A 21,209-nucleotide genomic window follows, 5' to 3' on the forward strand; every position below is an offset into this window, starting at 1 on the left:
CAGGCTCCAACATGGTTAGTTTGGGTTCCCACCCAATCCATCCACCCAGCCCTAACTTCCAGGAGCCAGGAGATGTGACTGGTTAAACATGTGTTGTTGTCTTACAATGAAATGCCTTTCATCTTAGATAATCCCGAATGACAGAGACTCTCTGTGTGTGTGCGCATGGGTGCTGAAGGCCTGAACATTCTCAACAACAAGACCTTTCTCAGGGCACAGAGAACTTCCCCACCCTGCCATCATACAGTAGAATCCACACAAGAACCCCTCTCTACAAACGGATGCATGCTGGCACAACCGGCGGCGTACAGATTCAGTGGGAGGCATCTCGTTGATAGATACATGGCACACCGAGCCCAGAAAATGGCACGCCTGGGATTGGCTGTGCTCTGGTGTGACATGGTGTTTGTTGGCATAGCATTGGTCCCAGCTCAGGTTTAGATGCTTACTACGAAGCTTGCTTTAAAGCAAGTCATGAACGAAAAGGGAACAAGCCATGTACACAGAGAACCGTAGCATCAGAGAGTTGAAGACCAGAAATCCTAGATCATCTAATCTGATCTCTTGTATATCAGAGGCCACCAACTCCACCCTATACACTGAGCACTGGAGAATTAGGACCACCACCTCATTGCCATGTTCCTTTGCATACCAGAATCTGTGCCAATGAAGCAGATGCTGCCCTACACACGCACACACACCCTATATATATATATACACACACACACACTTATATATATGTGCACGTACATACCTATTTGACAAGGTACACGATAAAATAATGCATCCGTTACAGCAATGAACATATGGCACATATCAATTCCCCAGGGGTCTTTGTATTATAACAAGGGCCTTCCATTAAAGAAATGCAGCCCCCTGATGGCGATGCATAGAGGAGTCTCCAAAATACCCTAGAAAGGGGTGGGTGCAATTCAGAGTCACACCCTCAGGCTCCCTTCCTCGTTTATTTTGGCTCCAGTTATGATTATCCTCTGACTGCTTTTCAAGCCTGGCTTTGGAGGCCCTGACTGGGCGTCTGCCATTTGTCAGGGTCAAAACAGGAAAGACGGGGCAGGCAGGCAGGGAGCATGCTGGAGTACCACAGCCACCAGAGCTTCCTGGAGCATTTGGCAAGGAACTCAGGTGAGCCGGCAAGTCTGAAGAGCAGAATCAAGTCAGAGCCGGTAAGCCCAGGGAAAGCAGCTCAACAAGCCAAGACATGAGCCATGTCCCTGTTCACAGATCCAGGGCCAAGCTCTGCAGGGACTTCTCTGCTCCCAGCTCTGCCTGCACATCTGGAGGTCACTAACGTTTAATCCCAATGAATCACTGCAGTTGGGTAATTGACATGGTCTAACATGTGCCCCCTGGACTGGAGAGAGAAACTGCTTAGAAAGCACTGAATCAGGGACAGCCCAAACATTGAGACTTTGTGGGTAGCTTGCCAGGTATTCCAGGGCCACACCTACAGTAATGCATGTGTAAATCTAACTCAGTAACTAACGAGCGTGTACAAGCCCTGACATCTGCCTTCCCTTGTATCTTCTTGGACAGACATACAGGACTGGCTATGTTCACCAGAAGTTTGATTGGCTTCCTTCAGAGCAGAGATGGGCCACATTTGACTTGTAGGCTGCATGTGGGATAAAGTTTCCAGAATCTCCACAGCCTGTGTGGTTTTGCCTTTTGGTTGATTTTTTATCACACGTCACTGTCTGTACATTACTTACATTTGTTAGCCAGGAAAAATCGAAGTACTGTTGAACATGCTAGGCTGATTCCGTGTCCTGATTTGCTTCTTATCTACTACGTTGCTGCAGTTTCAGTGGGTATAACCTATTCTTACTCTGCCCATGTTTAATTTTTCGTGTGCTTCAGGGGCCTCCCCTGTACGCTGCACATCGAGGCATTCTGCGGAAGACAAGTGAAGGCTCCTTGCAGAGCGTGGGGCCATGAACCTGTGAGGTAGGTAACATGATGTCAGTTTGCACAAGTTTGTTTTCAAAGCTGCTTTTCTGGATGTGGTAAAATACACAAATGGCAACAGGAAAAAGTGGTTTGTAATGACCAGTCTCTTGTGTTCGAGGCCTGAGGGGGGCCCCACTCAATGTATCCTTGGAAATCAAAGGCACAATGCATTCTGGGAAACCAGTGTGTCATTTTTTTTTTTTCTTCATGGGGATTGGCCACTTCCCACCTCGGAAAGCCAACCTAGTTCTCACAACAGAGAGAGCAGAAGCCAAAACCATCCTCCAAACAGAAATGCTAAGGGCCCGATGTTGGACATGCCTGGCAAAGAAACATAGGAATTCATGACCCAAAGCCGCCTCTCTTGAGGGAAACATCAGGTGGTCTCAGTAAAGCATGAACAACGGCTTTGTCGTCTGCTTTGGATCTGTCCCAGCCGTGGCAGCACTTCTTGGGGATAGGTTTTCCTGCCCTTGTTTCTTGCAACCACAGGGGTGAAGACTAAAGACCTGACTTTCCAAACAAGCCATGAACACTCACTGCTATTCCTGCATGGCCTGAACGTCCTGTGTGCTACACCTGTGGTGGCAACTTGGTTATGGAATAGCTCAGTCCAAGAAGGCTCCACAAAGAACTTGATAAAGGCTTCCCATAGCCCAGCGGCCCATCTGCCCAACATATTTCTGCTCATTCCCAACCAGAGGCAGACCCCGAAAGGGAAGGAAAGGCTCCAAAGAGTTTGAGACAAAAGGGAAAATTGCTTCAGAGTGAAAAATAAATAGCAAATTCACTGGAAGGGAGAGTCCTGGAGTCCAAGGAACATCTCCTGGTCAGGAAGTGGGATCCTGGCCAGGACACAGATATAGTTTTAATCATCCTTTAACTAAGAGTACCTTGGTGACAGGCACAAGGAGGGAGCGTGCACAGAGCTCACACGCTGCCATTTGATCACAGCATGGTTTTGTTCCTATGTACAAGACGAGTCATCCGTCCAAGAGGAAGGAGTCCCAGCTGCTCCTGGAAGGGAGGCAAGAGCAGGGCAGGAGCTCTACCACTAGTTCTGGTGTCTCTTCATGTGCAGAGCCAGGTGGTCGGAGCGGGAGAAACAGCGCCCGCAGGCTAGGCACTTGAAGGGCTTGGCACCTGTGTGCTTGCGGTAGTGTCGGGTAAGCTCGTCGGAGCGGGCAAAGCGCCAGTCGCAGCCTTCCCAGGTGCATTTGTATGGCTTCTCTCCTGCAGGGGGCAACAGGCCAGAGGTTACGGTGTGCACCAGAGCAGCATACCAGTGTCCAGTACTTACCTGTCTAGGCATCCATCTGTCAGCCTCCATCCATTCATCCCTTCCCTTCTAGCTATCCATCCATCTATCCCTTCTCTTCTAGCTGTCCATCCATCCATTCTGTTCTAGCTATCCATCCCTCCCTTCTCTTCTAGCTATCCATCAATCCCTTCTCTTCTGTTCTAGCTATCCATCAATCCCTCCTTCCCTTTTCTTCTAGCTATCCATCCATCTTTCCTTCCCTTCTCTTCTAGCTATCCATTCATCCATCCCCTCTCTTCAAGTTATCCCTCCCTCCCTCATCTTCTAGCTATCCATCCATCGCTCCCTTCTCTTCTAGCTCTCCATGCATCCATCCCTTCCCTCACACACATACCCCACTCTCTATCTATCCACCATCCACCCATGCCTACGCATACTCCTCTAACTATCCATCCCTCCCCTCTATCTATCCATCCATCCATTCCTCCTCCCAAGCACATACCCCTCTATCTATCCAACCATCCTCTCATCCCTACACATACCCCTCTAGCTATCCATCTCCATACGCATTCCTCTATCTATCCATCCAACCCTCCCCCTAAACACATATCCTTCTATCCATCCATCCATCCCTTCTACCCATCCATCCCTTCCCTGCACACATACTCCACTCTCTATCTATCCACCAATCCCTACACATACTCCTGTATCTATCCATACATCCGTCCATCCCTCCTCCCAAACACATATCCTTCTATCTAACCACCATCCACCCATCCCTACACATACCCCTCTCGCTATCCATCCCTGTACTCGCTCCTTTATCTATCCATCTTTCCCCCTCTATTAATCCATCCTGCCTCCCAAACACGTATCTTTCTATCCATCCATCCATCCCCCTACGCACCCCTCTGTCCAACCATCCATCCCCGGACATATATAGCTAGCTAATTATTCTGGTACGTAGGTGTGTTCTCCTATGACATGTGCAGTCACTCACTGGGTGATCCCTAACTCTTCTTGCTCAGCTGTATCTGAACGGTCACTCTCCAGACCGTGAGCTTCCCCTCCGAGATGAGGGTATCCCTACGGCAGCTGAGTCAGGCTCAGTCAGGTTAGGCTTCAGTGCTTTGTACAAAGTCCCTGGGTGTTTCAGCTTTGACTTTTGATGAAACATCAAAATTTTCCATGGAAGAGTCCAAAGATTTTTGTTTTCCAGCTAAATTTTCCCTGGAACTCTGCCCCCACCTCACACTCCAACCAGCTCTATATTGGCTCTTCACACTGTGACATTTTGGTGCGCAGAAGAGCTCCTGCAGGAACATTTCAGTGTGTTTTTGTGCCTCAGTGTCCCCACCTCCCTGTTTATCCTGCAGATCAAATGGGGAAGGGTCTCTGCCAGCCAGGAGCTCATGTGGAAAAGCCACTGCCAGCCTCACCCAGCTCCTCTCCAAATCCAGACAGGCTGGCCGCACCCTGCAGCGGTTGCAGCCCAGGAAGCTGAACTGAACTCTGGACTGAGTGCCGCAGCCCACGCTTTGGCAGGGCGTGGTCCCCTCAAATATTAGTCCTCGCTCTTTAACAGCCTGAGCAAGCAGGCAGAGTTCATGGAATGTGCTGACTTTCCCGACCTCAAATATTTACCATTTCATCGGCCAATTATGGAGAACTTAACAACAGCTCAAGTGCACGTACACAGGCAACATGCATGTGCATGCCCCAGGATGGGTGCACGTCAGATGTGCCCACAGACACAGGCATACATATTTGAGCATAAACATATCTGTGGTTGCACACAAACATGAACTCTCACACACACACACACACCAAGTTCTCACATGATGCATGCACACACAAACCTGTGCATGCTAACGCAGAGACATGCATCTCTGGGCACATATGACACATACGCATGAACATGCCTGTTTTCACGCACAGAAAGCTTCTGTATACAAGCATACGTGTACATTTGCATGCCCCCACACAAACATTCCCATGCACGCGTGCACACACACAGAATGAGGTGTGAACCCAGCAGCAAACAGAATGTGAAGAAATGCAAAGCACCTTAGCTTTCTGCCAGGCGTGAGAAATATGTTTATAGCTCAGGTCAATAAGAATTTAAGCTCAATTTACAAGCAGCACTTGGGAAATTTTATGGCACACTCAGGATCACATGGGTTTGTGGGCGTCTTTATTAGTTTTCTAAGCTGAAAGACAAAGGCGAGGTTTGCCCCGCTCAGACTCAGCCATTGTCCCAGCCAGGTCATCTGGCTGGGTCAGCCACACCAAGGCCTTTTACTTTCAAACAATAACAGGTTGATCTCCAGGATGGAAACAAAATGCTTTCCATTGTCCTGCAAGCTGGCTCCTTCCCCCAGGACAGCATGGCAGGACAGGCTGGAACAATGGGCCCAATTGGCATTCCGATCCCCCGGGAGGTGGGTGAGCGGCCAGTGGGTTATATATTTAATCGCACAATGGCGCCAGGGCAATGAATGGTGTCCCCTGGAGACTGATATGGCCTAGACCATAGCAACAGGCAAACCACAGGGGAAGGTGATCGTGATTGGGCCTGATAGACTTCCCAGGCTAGATCCCATTGGGTGGGTTATCCCAAATAGCTTTATTAACCCTTCAAGTGACTGAGCGAAGTCACTGCCAGAGTGCAGCTACTTGTGGGATGCTAAGGTACCATGCGGGTTAATACTCTGGCCTTTCCACTCTAGATTTCTGGGTACTCATTAGGCTGAATATGGTGGCCTTGAGCTTGTGCATGGGGAACACTTGCCTGCTACATAACCTCCCAATATAGTTGACTCATCAATGGCTTCCTCTCCACCATTCTGGATTTCCCCCTATCTATTTCCACCAATACTCCTGCCAGTTCAAGGCACATCCTCTTTCGTCCCTCTGCCCCAGGAAGAGGGCATCTTGAGGCAGGTGGTGGAAGGACGTGGTCTCACGTCAAACTCAGGTCCCAGCAGGGCCAATAAATGGCTCCACAGAGAGGCTGGGGTTTGCCTCATCGGGTCACTGTACAATGGCTCAGGCAACTTTTGAGAGCTACACATCTCTCATGGGAAGGGCTAACGGGCAAGGGCAGGGCCCTGGTTGGGGTCAGCAGAAGAGCTCTTTATTAGTAAAGAGGGGACGGTTGTTACCATCTCCCCATCCTGAAGCTCCTTCTCTGGGAACTCAGTGCCCTTCCTTACTACCGTCTGCCCGTAGTAGCTTGGACACAGCCCTTGGCCTTCTTTCCTCCCATCTCCTCCTGAGGCATTCTACGGCATACGTCTCTACAGTGCACGGCTGAGAAAATACTGCACCTCATGCCTCGTTCCGGAGCCTGATAAGATGAAATAGGAGCGGAGCCAGGTGGGAGAAATGATTCCCAGGCTTGAGACTTGCTTTGTGATTTGTTCGTTGCTCATAAAAAAAGAAAAGTGACCCCAGGGACAGCTTAATTGCACCCAGTAAAGATCAACACTTCTATAAAAGAGATTTATGAGAGAAGCTCTGGTTCTGGGACTGGCCAAGGATCTGATAAGGGCTCAGGCTGTCCTCGGAGGAGCCCTCCACCTGCCTGCGCTGAGAGGGGCCAGGGGGCTGGGTTTATGCAGGAAACGCTGGGGCACTGTTGGATATTTTTTGTTTTAATTAATTGTTCAGGGCCCAGAGTATTGAACGCTGGGGCTCTCCCCTTGGCTCAAAGGGGAAACAATTCACCAAGGGGATGGCCCTTCCCCTTCTGTATTCTCCTCATACGCTGTGTATATGCAGCCAAATCACTTCAGGCTGCAATCCCATTGGCTAAACAGTGCAAGGCCTGGTTAGTATTTAGATGGGAGACCTCCAGGGAAAATGCAGAGGGCACAGAATGAAATGGGCGGGACTCCTCCCCAAGTCTGTATTGAACCAATACCCTAGCCAAGTGCAGGAGGTCTCTAAAGGTAACTCAGGGCATGTCTACACAGTGGGGTAATGTGCAGGTGCGATTTCTAAAGCACACCAACGTGTCGCGCATCAACTAGTATGTCTTTTGTTCTCAAACACCATTAGACCTCTGTGATTGGTTCCTCCACAAACACCACTAGATCTGTTTATCTAACTGCATTCACTGGGTTTGCGATCAGATTGCACTTGGAGTAATACCATTGAAATCAACAGCTACCACCCCAATGATGGGTATGGTATAAAAATACCATGGCTAGAGAGATCCTAAGTATTATGGCATACTCAGGTGTACACTTACCTGTGTGAGTTCTCTGATGTGCCTTCAAGTGGGAACTCTTGGTGTAAACTTTCGTGCAACCTGTAAAAAAAAAAACAGAAACCCCTTAGGGTGAAAAATGTTTCATTCTAATGAAGATTTAAAATACACACACCACGGTTATGGTGAGCTGCAGCAAATCTAAGTTGCCAGAAGGAAAGAGGATTGAAAAGAACTGTGGGTAATCGTTTGCAAATTAGTACATGTGTAAGGCTTGTTTCTATAGCAGCTAAACAAGGAAGCTTGTTCAGACTGAAGACTGCATTTGTCAGTGGGGGAGGAGGAGTTTTTTCACCCGTAAATTGAGAGCTTTTTGCAGCAAGGAGTGCACAACAATGGCAAATCAGGCATGCAAAGGAGCATCCAAACTTTCTAATAGGACCCCCATGTGTTATTCCTTAGTACAATCAATTCTCACATGTACGTGTCTTGACTGGGGATGGGAGAATCAGTTTGACTAAGATCAAATCTATCAGACCCAAGATATCATCCCATGCTCAATCTGAACCTTGTACGTAGGTAGCATAAAAATGTTAACTTCTGCATTATTATTTGACAGTTTTGCGCTGCCTCTGACTTTCTGGATTCTAGAACCACTGCCAAAAGACTGCAAGAAAGGCTCTTTTTTTGTGGTATTTCCAGCTCCAGCAGAAGACGATGATGTATGAGAAAGTGCAAAGAACTGGCAAATGTGTGAAGTACTGGCCCAGTTTTCAATATTCAAGAGCAGAGCAGACTGAAAAATGTTCGGAGGCAGAGTTTGCAATCAGAAAATGCAGGTTCATCTAAATCAACGTATTTCGGAGAAATGTGTCAATTTCAATGATACTTTTGAGGACAAGTGCCAAAATCTATGATTTCGACTCTCTCATTTTTTTTCTATAATTGCTAAAGGTTTTCCTTCTAGGAGATAAAAAACTTTCACTTTTATTTAGTGTTCCATTTAGTTTCATTTCAACTTTTATAATATAAGAATCATTTTAGTATTGCATTATATTTATATATTGCATCATTAATATATTATAGTGTTTTGACATTATCAAAACAAAATGTCTTTACCTTATTTCAACATAATTGAAACAAAACATATTGATGTTTCTGTACCAAAAACCTTTTGGAATTTTGATTCCATGAAAAATTTTGAAATTCAACTTTTCTGAATCAGAAGAAAAACAAATGTTGAAATGCTAGACTCTCCCATGGGATGGAAATTCTGCTTTCCAATTAGCTCTATTCACAACATGCAGATAGTTCAGCTAAACATCAGATTCATCCAGACATTTGATGCTCATCGGAACTGAAGCCATACTCCAAATTCTTTGAATTTGGCACCTCACTAGCTTTCCCAGCTCACAGCTCTTTTATGCTCTCTCTCGAGTTCAGACCTCAGCTTCCCTAAAATTTAAGGGCTATTTTTTCCTCTGCTAGGAATCTGTTTTACCAAGATCAGATTGATTCTTCTTTGTTTGAAGTTTACCATACATAAACCAATGTCACTGAGAGATTGCAGTGTTGCATCTACCAGTCTGGTACTCAGATGCCCCAAGGAAATGCAGCTAATTAGGGGAGTCCCCCCCACCTCATAGCTGGAACTTGTAGTGACGTTTACATAAGCCACCTTTGCAGCTGAGGTTCAAACCAGGTCTCCTTTGGTCTCCACCAGTTAGAGATGGGACCAGATCTAAACACACTTCAACTTAGAGAGAAACTGGAATTATAACTGAATTTTACTAAAGACCCCTCTATGATGGGCTAAACCAAAATGTTGGCTCTGAACATCCCCTAACTTTGGTGTGTCCTAAACAAGGCCACTCGTAAAACTCTTGGTTGTTTCTGAACCACAGCTATTGTAATTCTGGATATTCTCATCACCCGTATCCTTTTTTGAACCTTGCTAACATCTTGGCCTGAGTGATATCTGGTGGCAATGAGTTCCACACGCTATTTGTGTGTTGTGTTAATACAACCATTTCCTTCTATCAGTTTTCAATGCTTTGCCTGTCAGTTTCCTTGAATGCCTCCATGTTCTTGTATTATTCATAGATTCCAAGGACAGAAGGGACAATTGTGATCATGTAGTCTGACCTTCTGTATAACACGGGCCAGAGAACTTTCCCAAAACAATTCCTAGAGCAGATCTTTTAGAAAAAGATCTAATCCTGATTTAAAAATTGGCAATGGTGAGAATGTTCCAATGATGAGTTGTTTCACTGGTTAATTACTCTCACTGTTAAAAATTTACACCTTATTTCCAGTCTGAATTTGTCTGGCTAGACCTTTCTCTGCTGGATTGAAAAGTCCATTATTAAATATTTGTTCCCCAACAGATGATTACAGTCTGTAATCAAGTCACCCCTTAACCTTCTCTTTGTTAAGCTAAATAGATTGAGCTCCTTGAGTCTATCACTAGAAGGCATTTTGTCTACTCCTTTACTCCTTCTCGTAGCTCTTCTCTGAACCCTCTCCAATTTACAAACACATTTATTAAGACAAAGGGTAAATAGCAAGACTTGATCTACCTCCTCTGGAGAATCCATTATTCTTTATACCTTTATCATGTCCCCTCTTCTTCAACATACAATCTACCACATGGGAAAGAATAGCTCATATGCAAGCTTATTAGCCAGCTGCATCAAAAGGAGAATGTTGGCTCCAGAGTCTGAAACTGCTTCTTTGATGGCCATTGCAGAGATGAGCTGTCTGTCATGTGGACTGGAGCCAACATAGTATTAGTGGTGATATGCCTCTCACAGATACTAAAGTGCACCTTCCATATAGTATGCACATAGATATCGCTGCATAGCTCACCACTACAATGGATCCACCTCTGGTGGAGGGTGTCAGTCAGCTACATAGAACAACTTTGGGAGGAGGGGACATTTTGGACAAATGCATGGCAAATTTCAGACAGGCTAGAGCTACGCCCATCACGAAAGAATTCCGACACCAAACCAACACAGCCGCTGTGGCTATACCTGGGTAATCACAGTGATGGATCCTCCTTTTCTCCAGCTCTGGGTTGTTGCGTCTGTTGTATTTGGGGGTTGGCATGATAATATGCCCCTGGGAGAGGGTCCCGAGACCGTTTGGGAGTGTGGGGATCTGGGACGACTGTACCAGCTTCAGTCCAAATGTGGCTTCATAGGAGGGCGGGGGCGAGATGGTGTTGATGAGCTCGGGTTGATTCTCAGGGCTGCCAGGCTGTGAGTTTGGAGGTGAAGGGGGCAGGTTCAGTCCTGGGACAGGGTAGAAATGCCCGGTGACGTTGAAGTTCCCCTGACCTTGGGAGACATTTTGGAAGTGCTTCACTTGTCCGCTGGGCTGGATGGGTCTGGGGAGCATGGCGCTGCCTGTGGACATGGTGACGCCACTGATGGTGTTGATGGCTGTGGTGCTGCCAGTAGAGGGCACCATTGTGGTGACATCAGCATCACCATTGCCAATGGGCATCTGGTAAAGCTGGGCCTGCTGTAGGCTGCCAGACAAAGGGATCTCCGAGGGCATTTCCTGCTTGATGAAGATATTGTTCACCGCCACCGACTGCGGCATGCTGAAGACACTGGTGAAATCTGGCAGCGTCTGTGTCGAGCCTGCTGCGGACGAGCAGGGCTGGGTGAAGCTGGTGCCAGGCTCTGTTTTGATCTGTGGGAAGGGGGTGAGGGGTTTGGCTGGCCGGTAGAGCCCGGTTCGCAGGTGCGTGGTGTCAGGCAGTATCACATTGATGTTCACGCTGTATGGCGTGGAGGAGGGCTTCTCTGTCGAGAAGAACTCATCTACCACAGAGGCACTCTCCCTGCGGTACTTTTTGTCTGGCACCATTGGAACTGGCAGCAGCTGACTGGAGAGGTACTTGTCCATTTCAGAACGTGCCTACGGGGAGAACAAAAGAAAGAGTTCTTGAGTAAAGCATTCAGACGCTATGGTGATGGGTGTGCTACAAACATCTAAGATAGGAGTGTTGCTAAAGGGCACGAAAGGACAATGGATTCGGATGCAGGAGTGCAGCTCAGCCACTGACACCCTGTGTGACCTAAGGCAAAGCACTTACTCAAGTCTGTGCCCCCATTCCCCGCTCTGTGAAATGGGCATAATCCTTCCCTAGCTGTTGTGAGGATAAAATGGCTGTTAGGTGCTTGGATACTACAGTGATGAGGGATGCATAAGTAGTTAGGGAGAGAACACAACAACAGCGAAAGGGATGCAGTCAAATAAAGAAGGGCCAGGATTTAGATTTTCTATATAAATAATAAGAGGGGGAGAACTTAAAATTAAAGCTGATGAGCCTAAGTCCGAGCACCAGATCCAAGTGCCCTCAAACCTTGGAGGAGTTAGGATCTGGATCTGAACTTTGAGGTTCAGGCCCAACTCTCCTTTAAACTATATAAAATTCAATTGGTTCATTGTTCCTTCGTAGTGCTTTGAAAATAAAAGGATGAGGCTGGGTTTTAACTGCCGCCCACAGCCCTGGGAACACGTTGGCCTCGTACTAACACATGAGATCCTAGATCTGAAACAGACTAGAACAAAAGGGAAACGGATCTATTTTCATTCTCCCTATGAAACATTCACATCTGTAATACAACAGAGCAGAGTTTTAGTCCTATGAATTTCTATGTATGTTTACGAATATCATCAAACTCCAGATTCCTTCATGATTCCTATCTGACAGAGCATCTTCTGGACATGCTCCCATTGATTCAACAGTCTAAGGGCAGCAGCGTACTAAGAAATTCAACCCTAGCATCTGACAACTCAAACTGTGCTCTGTGGTTAACGATACTACCAATAATACTCCTTAATGGAGCTGCAGCCTTTAATTATGTGGTTACCCATGTGTCATTCTTATTACATAGACCTCATATACTCACTCATATGTAACAGAGCTGGCAAAACAGTCCAGTTTCCCTGGGCCCTGCAGATACAGGCTGGCTGAGCCCACTGAATACTGCAAGAAACCACGCTCATCTCTTCACCGCCCACTGCGCGTTCTGCCAGAAGGCTTTGCAGCAATGAACAGCATCGCTATGCGCCAATGTCTTCCCTGGTGCAACCTGACTGCCATCAATGGAGACTAATTGGGCCCAAGGTGTTTTACTCACCCTTCACATTATATGGCACAAGACATGTCTATATCTCCTTCAAAAGATTCCCAGACTTTGCCCAATCGAGAGCCATACTGGCAATGCGCCAGGAAGCGAGAACCACGCCTAATTCGTATTTAATGGAGCAAGTATTGCAGCCGCCCTGCTCTTTAAAATGGAGGCAGCTCCCTGACACTACATGTCCCAGCATGCAATGCTCCATCTTGATCAGAGCAGTTTGGCTGGGACATGAAATCTCCAACAGGCTGCTGCTGCAGAACTGTACAGGCTGCACTGGGACCTTAGGCTGCTGTTGGCTGCACCTAGACTAGCAAGAAGTGTTCTACCCTCCTGTCTGGTGTTATTAGCATATCATCCTCGTCAAGCCAGATGTGCTGGAAAGCTCCCAGCTATCACTAGAGGGGACATTGTCAAAGCAGGGGGGTTGCCCCAATAAGTTCAGCTTGTGTTAAATGTCTGACCTATTCCCCTAGGTGCTATAGGTCCAACACTCTCCTTTGATCTGGGACCACCCCTGTGTCACAGTGACAGACAATATGGACCAGAGCCACAAAGTGCAAACCTAGAATCAGATCAAACTCTGAACTTTTCCAACGTTTCAGAGATGTTTGCACTCAGGTATTGGGGCTGGGCTCATTCTAGGGACACGCCCACGCTGCAGTTTGGATCTGAATCCCAACTTCCACAGCATTAGTATCCGTGGTTCTTATTTGGACTCATCCCTGCGTGAGGACTGCACAGAGCCCTTGGAGCTCCGCCTGCTCTCACCTGGTTTTTCTGCACTCGTGCCACTCCAGCCTGTTATTTTTAGAGGCAGGAATCAGATCACTGCTAGGCAGTACCAGGGGCTCTCCCTCCGCCTCTGAATGCCGCACATACCTGAGCAATGAAATGACCCACTCGCCAGGGAGATGGAGGAGGGAAGTGTGGGTGTCACACATATTTTACTTCTAAGGTTCCCTTATCTCTGGTATTTTGATTTCTTGCCTTCACTTTACAGGAAAGGAGTTTTTCTAAGAGGTTTCCATAAGGATGCCCAGATCCTCCAAGGTATTTAGGCACCTAACTTGCACTGAAATCAATGGGAGTTAGGCACCTAAATAGCTTTGAGGATCTGGTCCACTGGGTCTTTGTGCATGAATTCCATGCTGCTCTATTTAATCCTGTGAATTCTCAGACCGGGACTCCTTAACCCCCACCTCACCTCTGCAAACTTCACTGAACCACCAATAATAATAAATTACACCATATTGCATCTGCTGCCCCCAAAGGAGACTCAGCAAACTGAATCTACCTCTCCCATTACTGAAATGCAGCCAGCTCAGGGATGGGATGGGGCAGCTGATTAGCAGCACCCCACAAGCCCATTGTGTGGAACAGGAAGTGAAGAATACTGTACCCAGGCTCAGCTGGAGCACCATTTATAGGCCAGCAGAAGGGGATGACCTGAGCCCAGATACAAGCAGGATACCTGGGCTAGCCCCTGCACTGTAAAGTGCAGTGGAACCTGGAGTAGTTGCCAGGACACCCCTTTGTGTGTCATCTGAAAGGCAATCCCCCTGGCATCAAAGTGCACCCGTAACACGGTAATTGGACACTGGCTCTATCCTGGGTCCCAGGGAAGAGTGTTTTTACTGTTGTATGACTACGCCTGCGTTGTGCCAGGCACTTTACAAGAACATCATAAGAGACACTCCCTGCCCCCAGCGCTTCTCAAAGGCAGCCACCGTGGCCGCATCGCGCCAATAGGGGCTTTTCTTGCAGCCACAGCCTCCTGGGCTGTGATTGGGCAGGAGGGAGGGCAAAGTAGTGGACCTTCCCCGGTGCTCCTGGATGCACTGACCTAGTGTTGGTTGCTGGGGCCGCCAGCAGGGGTTGGGCCCTGCCCACCTCTGGAGACACCTGGGGCACAGCGCTGGAGGAATAAACAGCTGGTGAGATCCCCACCTTCCCAGGGGCGGTGGGCTTTGGGCTTCAGGCTTCAGCTACAGTCTCCAGCGGCACGCTTCGGGCTCCATCCCTTGGCCCCATCCTCCGGCCGCAGAGCTTCAGGCTCCGGCTACGGGGCTTCAGGCTCCAGCCCCCCATTGCCTCCCCAACCACTCCCATCGCCACTGGCCCCTGCTGCCTCCCTCGACCCTCCATCCCGGGCTTAACTTGTCCAAGACTGAGTAAGGCTGCTGTGAAAAGTGATACTTTATGTTTGTTAATATCACTTTTCACAACAGACTGGCTAGCTAGCTATCAATCAATTACAGTGATTTGGATGTGTGTATGTGCCTATTTATTTGGTTTTCCTAAAGCTAATTAAGTATTTTAGGAAAAAGTTTGAAAGTGGCCACCAGCAAGAGTTGGTGGCTGCTCTGAGGCCACCCAAAAATTTGTCCCGAGAACACCTAGCAGACAATACGGAGGGAGGGAGAAGGAAGTAGGTGGAACCCATTTTACAGCTGTAGCATAGAGGTGTGGAGAGATTCAGGGTCTTGCCTGTAGTCACATATGGAGCGTGATAGAGCCAGGAACGGAACCAGATCTCCTAAGCCCCAAGCCAGAGCTTTCACCACAAGACTCCCCTTCCAATCAGCAGTACAGCTCATCTACAGCGTGTACTGCATCCAGTGTGGTGGGGAGAGGGACAGGGAGCGGAGAATTCAGCACGCTCTATTTACAGTTTCTTGGCCCTTAATTGGGTTCTTAGTGAACACCGGCGATACATCTGCAAAGGAGAAACCAGCTGCATTTCACGAAGGCACCCGCTACCCCGAGTGAGCTTTACGGGTGGCAGAAATACGCATATGTAGAATAATAAAAACCTTCACCTCCATAGTAAGCGGCATTCGCTGCTCCATCCTCAGTGCAGTAAGCTGTGGAATAAACACAGCCCGTTACTGGGCAGTCGTGATGCAGTTCATAGTAAACACGAGACTCAGCATCCTATGGAACTTTACCCCCAGACAGGCCAAGGCGTGCACGCGGACACGCGCGTCTCCATTAACACTTATCACACTGTACCAAACCCAGTGGCCCTGCTGAGCAGCCATGTTGCCATGGAAGCTCAGGGTATGAATGACTCGGACGCGCCAGGGGCCTGGCTGTTGGAGAGAAACACTCCGCACAAGGGCCCTGCAGAGCAATGTGTGCTTTGCTAGCCGGTTGGCTGGGGCTTTCTTAATGCCGGCTGCCATTTTGCATGTGCACCGGGGACTGTCCTTCCATGCCTGGCTGCACCTCAGCAGCCCTCTCCCAATGTCGTTAGTACCACTGGCCGATCAGAAGGACCAAACACGCACACATGAGAGCCAGTGAGCTAGAGAGCTGCTGCTCCCTCTGCTTAATAACCCCGATGGCTGCTACCTATGACTCCATCTGGTCCCAGCTGCTGTCAGCAGGTTCCCCCCAGTCCGTCCCCCCCTAGCAGCTGTCTTCATCTCCCAGAGGATAGGGGTCTACTTTCCACTGTTGCTTGGTGATAGTTGCTAGGAAACACAGGGCTAACCATTCTTTCTGCCAGCATCCCCAAGAGGGCATCCATAGCAACAGCACCCCACCAGCACAGGCGGTGCAACTACATAGGCATCACCTTGGGAGAAGCCAACAAGCCTGCCAAGGCCAGAGGGGCCCCACCGTGGGCCAGCCAAACCCAGCAGAACGCAACGGACCCCAAGACTAGTTTAATTAGGGAAAAAAGCCTCCTTTGTAATTTGCATGGTCTGTTTTTTAATGCCTATTGCTTTGAAACTCCACTCCAAACAGCGAACTGTTTGAATGCATTTGGAATCAATTTACATTTGTTTTCCCTAATGTTTCTGGCAGAGCTGCAAATCTTTGCAAATCTGCACACAAAATGGAAACTGTTCTAGAAAAGGGTGGGTTTGTTTGCAAGAAATTGTGAATTTGTGTGGGGGAAATTCTGCAACAAAATTCTACCTTGTGACAATATCACAAATGTCCCTACATTTATTCCTGTGGCAAAATTACCTATGGAACACATTTACACATTTTGCTGCAGGATCCATCCAAAAATTCAAAATAAAACAATAAAGTCATGGGGGAGGTTTCATGGTTTTAGACTGTGGTCAGGAATCCTAGATCAATGGTCCTTTTCCATAACACAACCTCTTTTTCCATACCAGCACTCCCGAATCCCCTGCCCGTGCAGCCATTTAGTAAAATTGGGAATGCAGTGATCATGACCCTCCAGTTGAGAGCCCATGCCCTCAAGTTTTGAGGAATAAGTTAGTGCTCTGTGTTCAGAGCTGTGGCCTGGTGCTCTGAGCATAGAACTGCGAGCCAAGGAGATACATTCAAACCCCAGAGCTAACACCAGGTAGATCCTGGGCTCAGAATGGAACAAAAGAGAACACCAGCTCCTTTGATCCATGAGTTTTTATGGCTGAGCCTGTGGACGAGTCACTCAGCATCCCTCCTGCCTCAGTTTTCCTACATGTTAAATGTGGGGTGATACTATTTACCTCCCTTCCAGGCAGATGAGGGTTATGAGGATAAGCTGATGTCTGAAAATCATTATGTCAGTGGTTACTATTGCTGTCCGCCCCACCCTATGATCTGAGGGCATCAATGCCCCTCGTTTCTGAGCTCAGCAGTAAATCCTATTTCTTCCTTATAGAATGTGGGGAACCCATTATCCTTGGGTTTGGAGAGTGGGAGCAAGGTATGGAATTATGCTGCTTTGCCCCGATCTGCCACTTTCAGCACTTTTCTTGCTTTCCTTGTGGACAATGCATGTCCGGGGGATAAACCAACCAGTCAGATGAGTTGGGAGCTGGTTCTCGGCCTGCTCAGCGGACCTCGGATCTCACTTCTCTTAAGAGGCCTAATCCTCCCTGAGGGAGGAAGAGGGATTTCCTGGGGTCGCTGGGTGGGTCTGCTGCCAGGGCGGACATTCTTCAGGTCAATGGGGAAAGCTACCATGCCAAACCCCGCAGAGCTTGGTGACCCCTGACTTCCCAGACAGAAACGGATCACCTTCTATTTGGGAATAAACAGGCTGGAAACACAGACATTATGAAAGGAACAAGACTTGTGGGGAATGAGCAAAGACAAGAATCGCAGTGTGAGGCCCATAGAAGCTATTCCCAAATCCTCATAACCCCTGTGAGGTCAGGCAGTAACATTGTCTGTTTGTGAGATGGGAGGAAACAAGAGAGAAGTGACTTGCCCATGGCCACCCAGCAAATAAGTGTTAGATCAGGGACTCATGCTCTCCAGCTGTCAGCCCCACTAAGCAATGCTGCCTATGAAGACAGGAGTCCTTCAAGCCCTCAGCTCCACTAGCCAGCCCTGCCCTTTCAAGGAAGCAGTCTGAACAGATGAACATAGCAAAGTCAGACCTTTGTTAGCACTCTGGAAAAAGCAAAGCGTGGCTTAGCCAGAATGGCCGACTGAGTCCAGGGCCGGGAGGGTGGTAGGCAAGAGCAGTTAAAAGTTTTACGTCTGGTCCATAATGTGCAGACCTGCCACAGCTCCACCAAAGCACTAATGGAAAGGGACAGCAGCCAGGCATCCACCTTGCTTGTGACCAGACCCTGTGAGAAGGCTTGACATACTTTGAAACTTGCAAGGATCTCCAGGGGGAAGATGAGTGCCTCCCCGGTAAGCTCGGCCTGCATCGAAGCTGTTTGTTGTTTTTATGATAGGTTTTCCCTGGAACGCTTTGTTCTGAATAAACAGTACTTTGCGTAATACAGGCTGGCAGGCCACTGGTTAACCCTGTCATTGCCCCTAAGACAAGAGGACTAAAGTCAGACCCACAGTGGATTGCAGGAGGAACCGCATCCGAAATCCAGAGGTAGAGAGTTGTGTGATTCTGCTCCAAGACCGGTGACAGCTCGAGGCCTGTGACCTAACTGGGGGGCCCTCCCGGAGGGGATCAGAGATGCAGTTACCTCAGAACTGTGCCACCAGTGTAAGGCCTTTAGGTACAAACATATCCCTGGGCTTCTAAACAAATCAGCCCTACAGAGGAGGAGGTGCCCTGTGACAGATTTCAGTGGATGGAGCTAGTCCTTTGGTCTCCTTCTAGCCCATCCATGCCATTTCCTGTGACTCCTCAGATTAATTAGCACTAGCTGGAGGGAGCTACAGGTCAGAGGAAGCAGGCATATCGACTGACCTTGTTAAGTGACAAACACACCAGGTAAGAGTGTCAAATAACATAAAAGCACAAAACATCCCCATTGCAAAAATGAAAAAGCAAATCTCATGACATGCATGCAACACAAATCCCACAATGAGTGTGCATTGCCCATCCTTCACAGGCATGCAACATGGACCACATGATGAGCGTCCATCACCAGCACATCACAGGCGTGCAACACAAACCCCACGATGAGTATGCATCACCAACCCATCACAGGCGTGCAACATGAATCCCACCATATGCATCCAGCAGAAATCCCATGACTGATGCACACCATAGTTTGGTTTCTGCTTCCTCTTCCTGGGCTATTCAGTCAAGGGATTGGAAGGCAAACAAGAAATTGTCTCTGCTGCTGGGTCAATGAGTGACACGGATAATGGCTTCTATTAAAGACAAAGGGAAGATGCAGCATGAGCCTTTCCTAGTGTAACTGCCTATCTGAACCCATCACTCTATGACCTATCAGAACAGCAAAACAGAGTCATCTGAAAACCTCTTCCATTCATTTCCTTATGCTTGGTGCTCCATTGGTTGGGAATTAGATGCACAGCACATGCCAGTGTCATCGGGCCCAATTCGTCAGTGGTCCTGATCTCAGCACCTCCTAGGATCAAGGGCTCAGGGACTACTGATGATGTTTTGGCTCGAATGTTTTCTGGCCAGAACTGGAAGATCTTTGAGATAATGCACCTCACCCGAACCCACTCCATCAGCCAGGCCAGGATGCTCAGGCTCAGCAAGTTGCATAAGCATTGGCCCGCTTCAGTTCTGCACATTCACAGGCAACGAATTTCCACAAACCTGAAAGTGTGAGGTAACCGGGTCTGTACTGGTAAGAGAGGCAGGGCGGGGGTGGGTAGTGCGAGGACAAAGACCCTCTCACTCCCACTCCTCTTGCAATAAGGAGGCAGAAGATCCAGACTGGGTTTTTAGACCTCCTGGAAACAATTCCTTGTTGTGATGCTGGATCGGAAGTCAACCAGTTGGTGTCCTCTATCCCCTCCTCTGGAGAACAGGCTGCCTCTTCTGAGCTAGTCCCACAAGAAGGAGACATTTTTTTTGTCACCCTATGATTCTTTCTTTCTCTCTTTCTTTCTTTCTTCTCTGCTTCTTTCCAACAAGAACCCCTCCCACCCCCAAAATGCACTATACATTTCAGGAATCTTCTCTCCTCCAGTAATATCTCTGAGCCCCGTTCCGCTCCAATTCTAGAGTAACTCAGCCCGGTGGAATAAGCGAGAGCTGAATTAGGCTCTCTGTTCCCATGGCACTGGAATGGTGAGAGCAGAGTCCTGGTCACAGCAGCACACTGTAAGGAATGGGATCTTTCGGCTTGTGGCTTAACTGTTATTGTTCTCTAGGGTACGCCCATACTGCAGGGGGGAGCCAGCCTCCCAGCCCAGACAGACAGACTCGCGCTAGCAGGGCTTGACCTAGCACATTAAAAATAGCCGTGTGGACGTTGTAGTTGAGATCAGGGGGCAACCCAGAGTGTGCACCGGAGCCGCAACATCCACACTGCTTTTTTTACCACACTATCTGGAGCCCAGCTTTGTGGGTACATCTACACTGGAGATGAGGTGATCGCTTCCAACTGAGGTAGAAGTAAACATGCTAGCTGAGACTGAGCTAGCATGCTAGACAGAGCAGTGTCGCCATGGTGGCATGGGAAGAGGGGTGAGCTACACACCCCCCCCCAGCAGTATCCCATCTGAGACCCTAGTCATGGACTGGGAATCTAGCCTGGCCTAGCCCATCCCGCTTCCCACACCGTCACAGCTGCATTCCTAGTTTTAGCAAGCTAGCTCAGTCACAGCTAGCGAGCATATGTCCACCCACGCTGACAATTACACCTCCAGCTCATGTGTGGACATACCCACAGGTGTGAGTGTGACATAAGCCACTTGAAAGCAGAATGCTCCTAGAAGGGCTCTCTCCTTACGCGCGCCGGGAATCGCAGAGAAGTGGGCATTAGCCAAGCCTTCCCACGGAGGGGAGTACGCAGTGCTCTGCTGCTGCTCCCCCAGCTTGCCTGCAAGCACAGGAGCAGCCCGCTCACTTGTAAAGCAGCCCATTGAGGTCTTCAAACAACTTCGCTCCCTCACTAAAGAGGCTTTTACTAGCGCAGGTTGGAAAATATGCATCAGACCCACTTTTCCCTTGGAAAATGCTGTTTCCACTACACCAAAATATTTCACAACCTCGTACAGATTGTGACGAAACTGCATTTTGAAAAATAAAAATACGAAAAGCCTTTTTTTTTTTTTTTAAAGTGTTGGAACTTCCCCTTTTGATATTTCCAGAACAAAAAACTTCCGGTTTTTCATTTTCAAATGGCGATAGCTGACATATTTTAAACAATAAAATGCAATTAAGTAAGGGTCAAAATCAAAACAAAATGTTTTCACTGATCCCAAATGGCTTTTTTTTTTTTTCAGAATTTTG

The 21,209-nt window shown here is 48.2% G+C and overlaps 1 protein-coding gene across 1 annotated transcript in view; it reads right to left on the minus strand.

Annotated features, from left to right (window-relative positions):
- Window positions 1-3,022: 3,022 nt before the first annotated feature.
- Window positions 3,023-21,209, minus strand: part of LOC144270103 (Krueppel-like factor 5) — a 40,501-nt gene continuing 22,314 nt past the window's right edge. The window contains exons 2-5 of the mRNA XM_077826342.1: window positions 15,424-15,468; window positions 10,478-11,372; window positions 7,485-7,544; window positions 3,023-3,201 (exon numbers count right to left, since the gene is read on the minus strand). Coding sequence (XP_077682468.1) covers window positions 3,023-3,201; window positions 7,485-7,544; window positions 10,478-11,372; window positions 15,424-15,468 — 1,179 coding nt within the window. The remainder of the gene's footprint in view (window positions 3,202-7,484; window positions 7,545-10,477; window positions 11,373-15,423; window positions 15,469-21,209) is intronic.

The sequence above is a fragment of the Eretmochelys imbricata genome, chromosome 9 (assembly GCF_965152235.1).
Source record: "Eretmochelys imbricata isolate rEreImb1 chromosome 9, rEreImb1.hap1, whole genome shotgun sequence".
NCBI classification, from domain to species: Eukaryota; Metazoa; Chordata; order Testudines; family Cheloniidae; genus Eretmochelys; species Eretmochelys imbricata.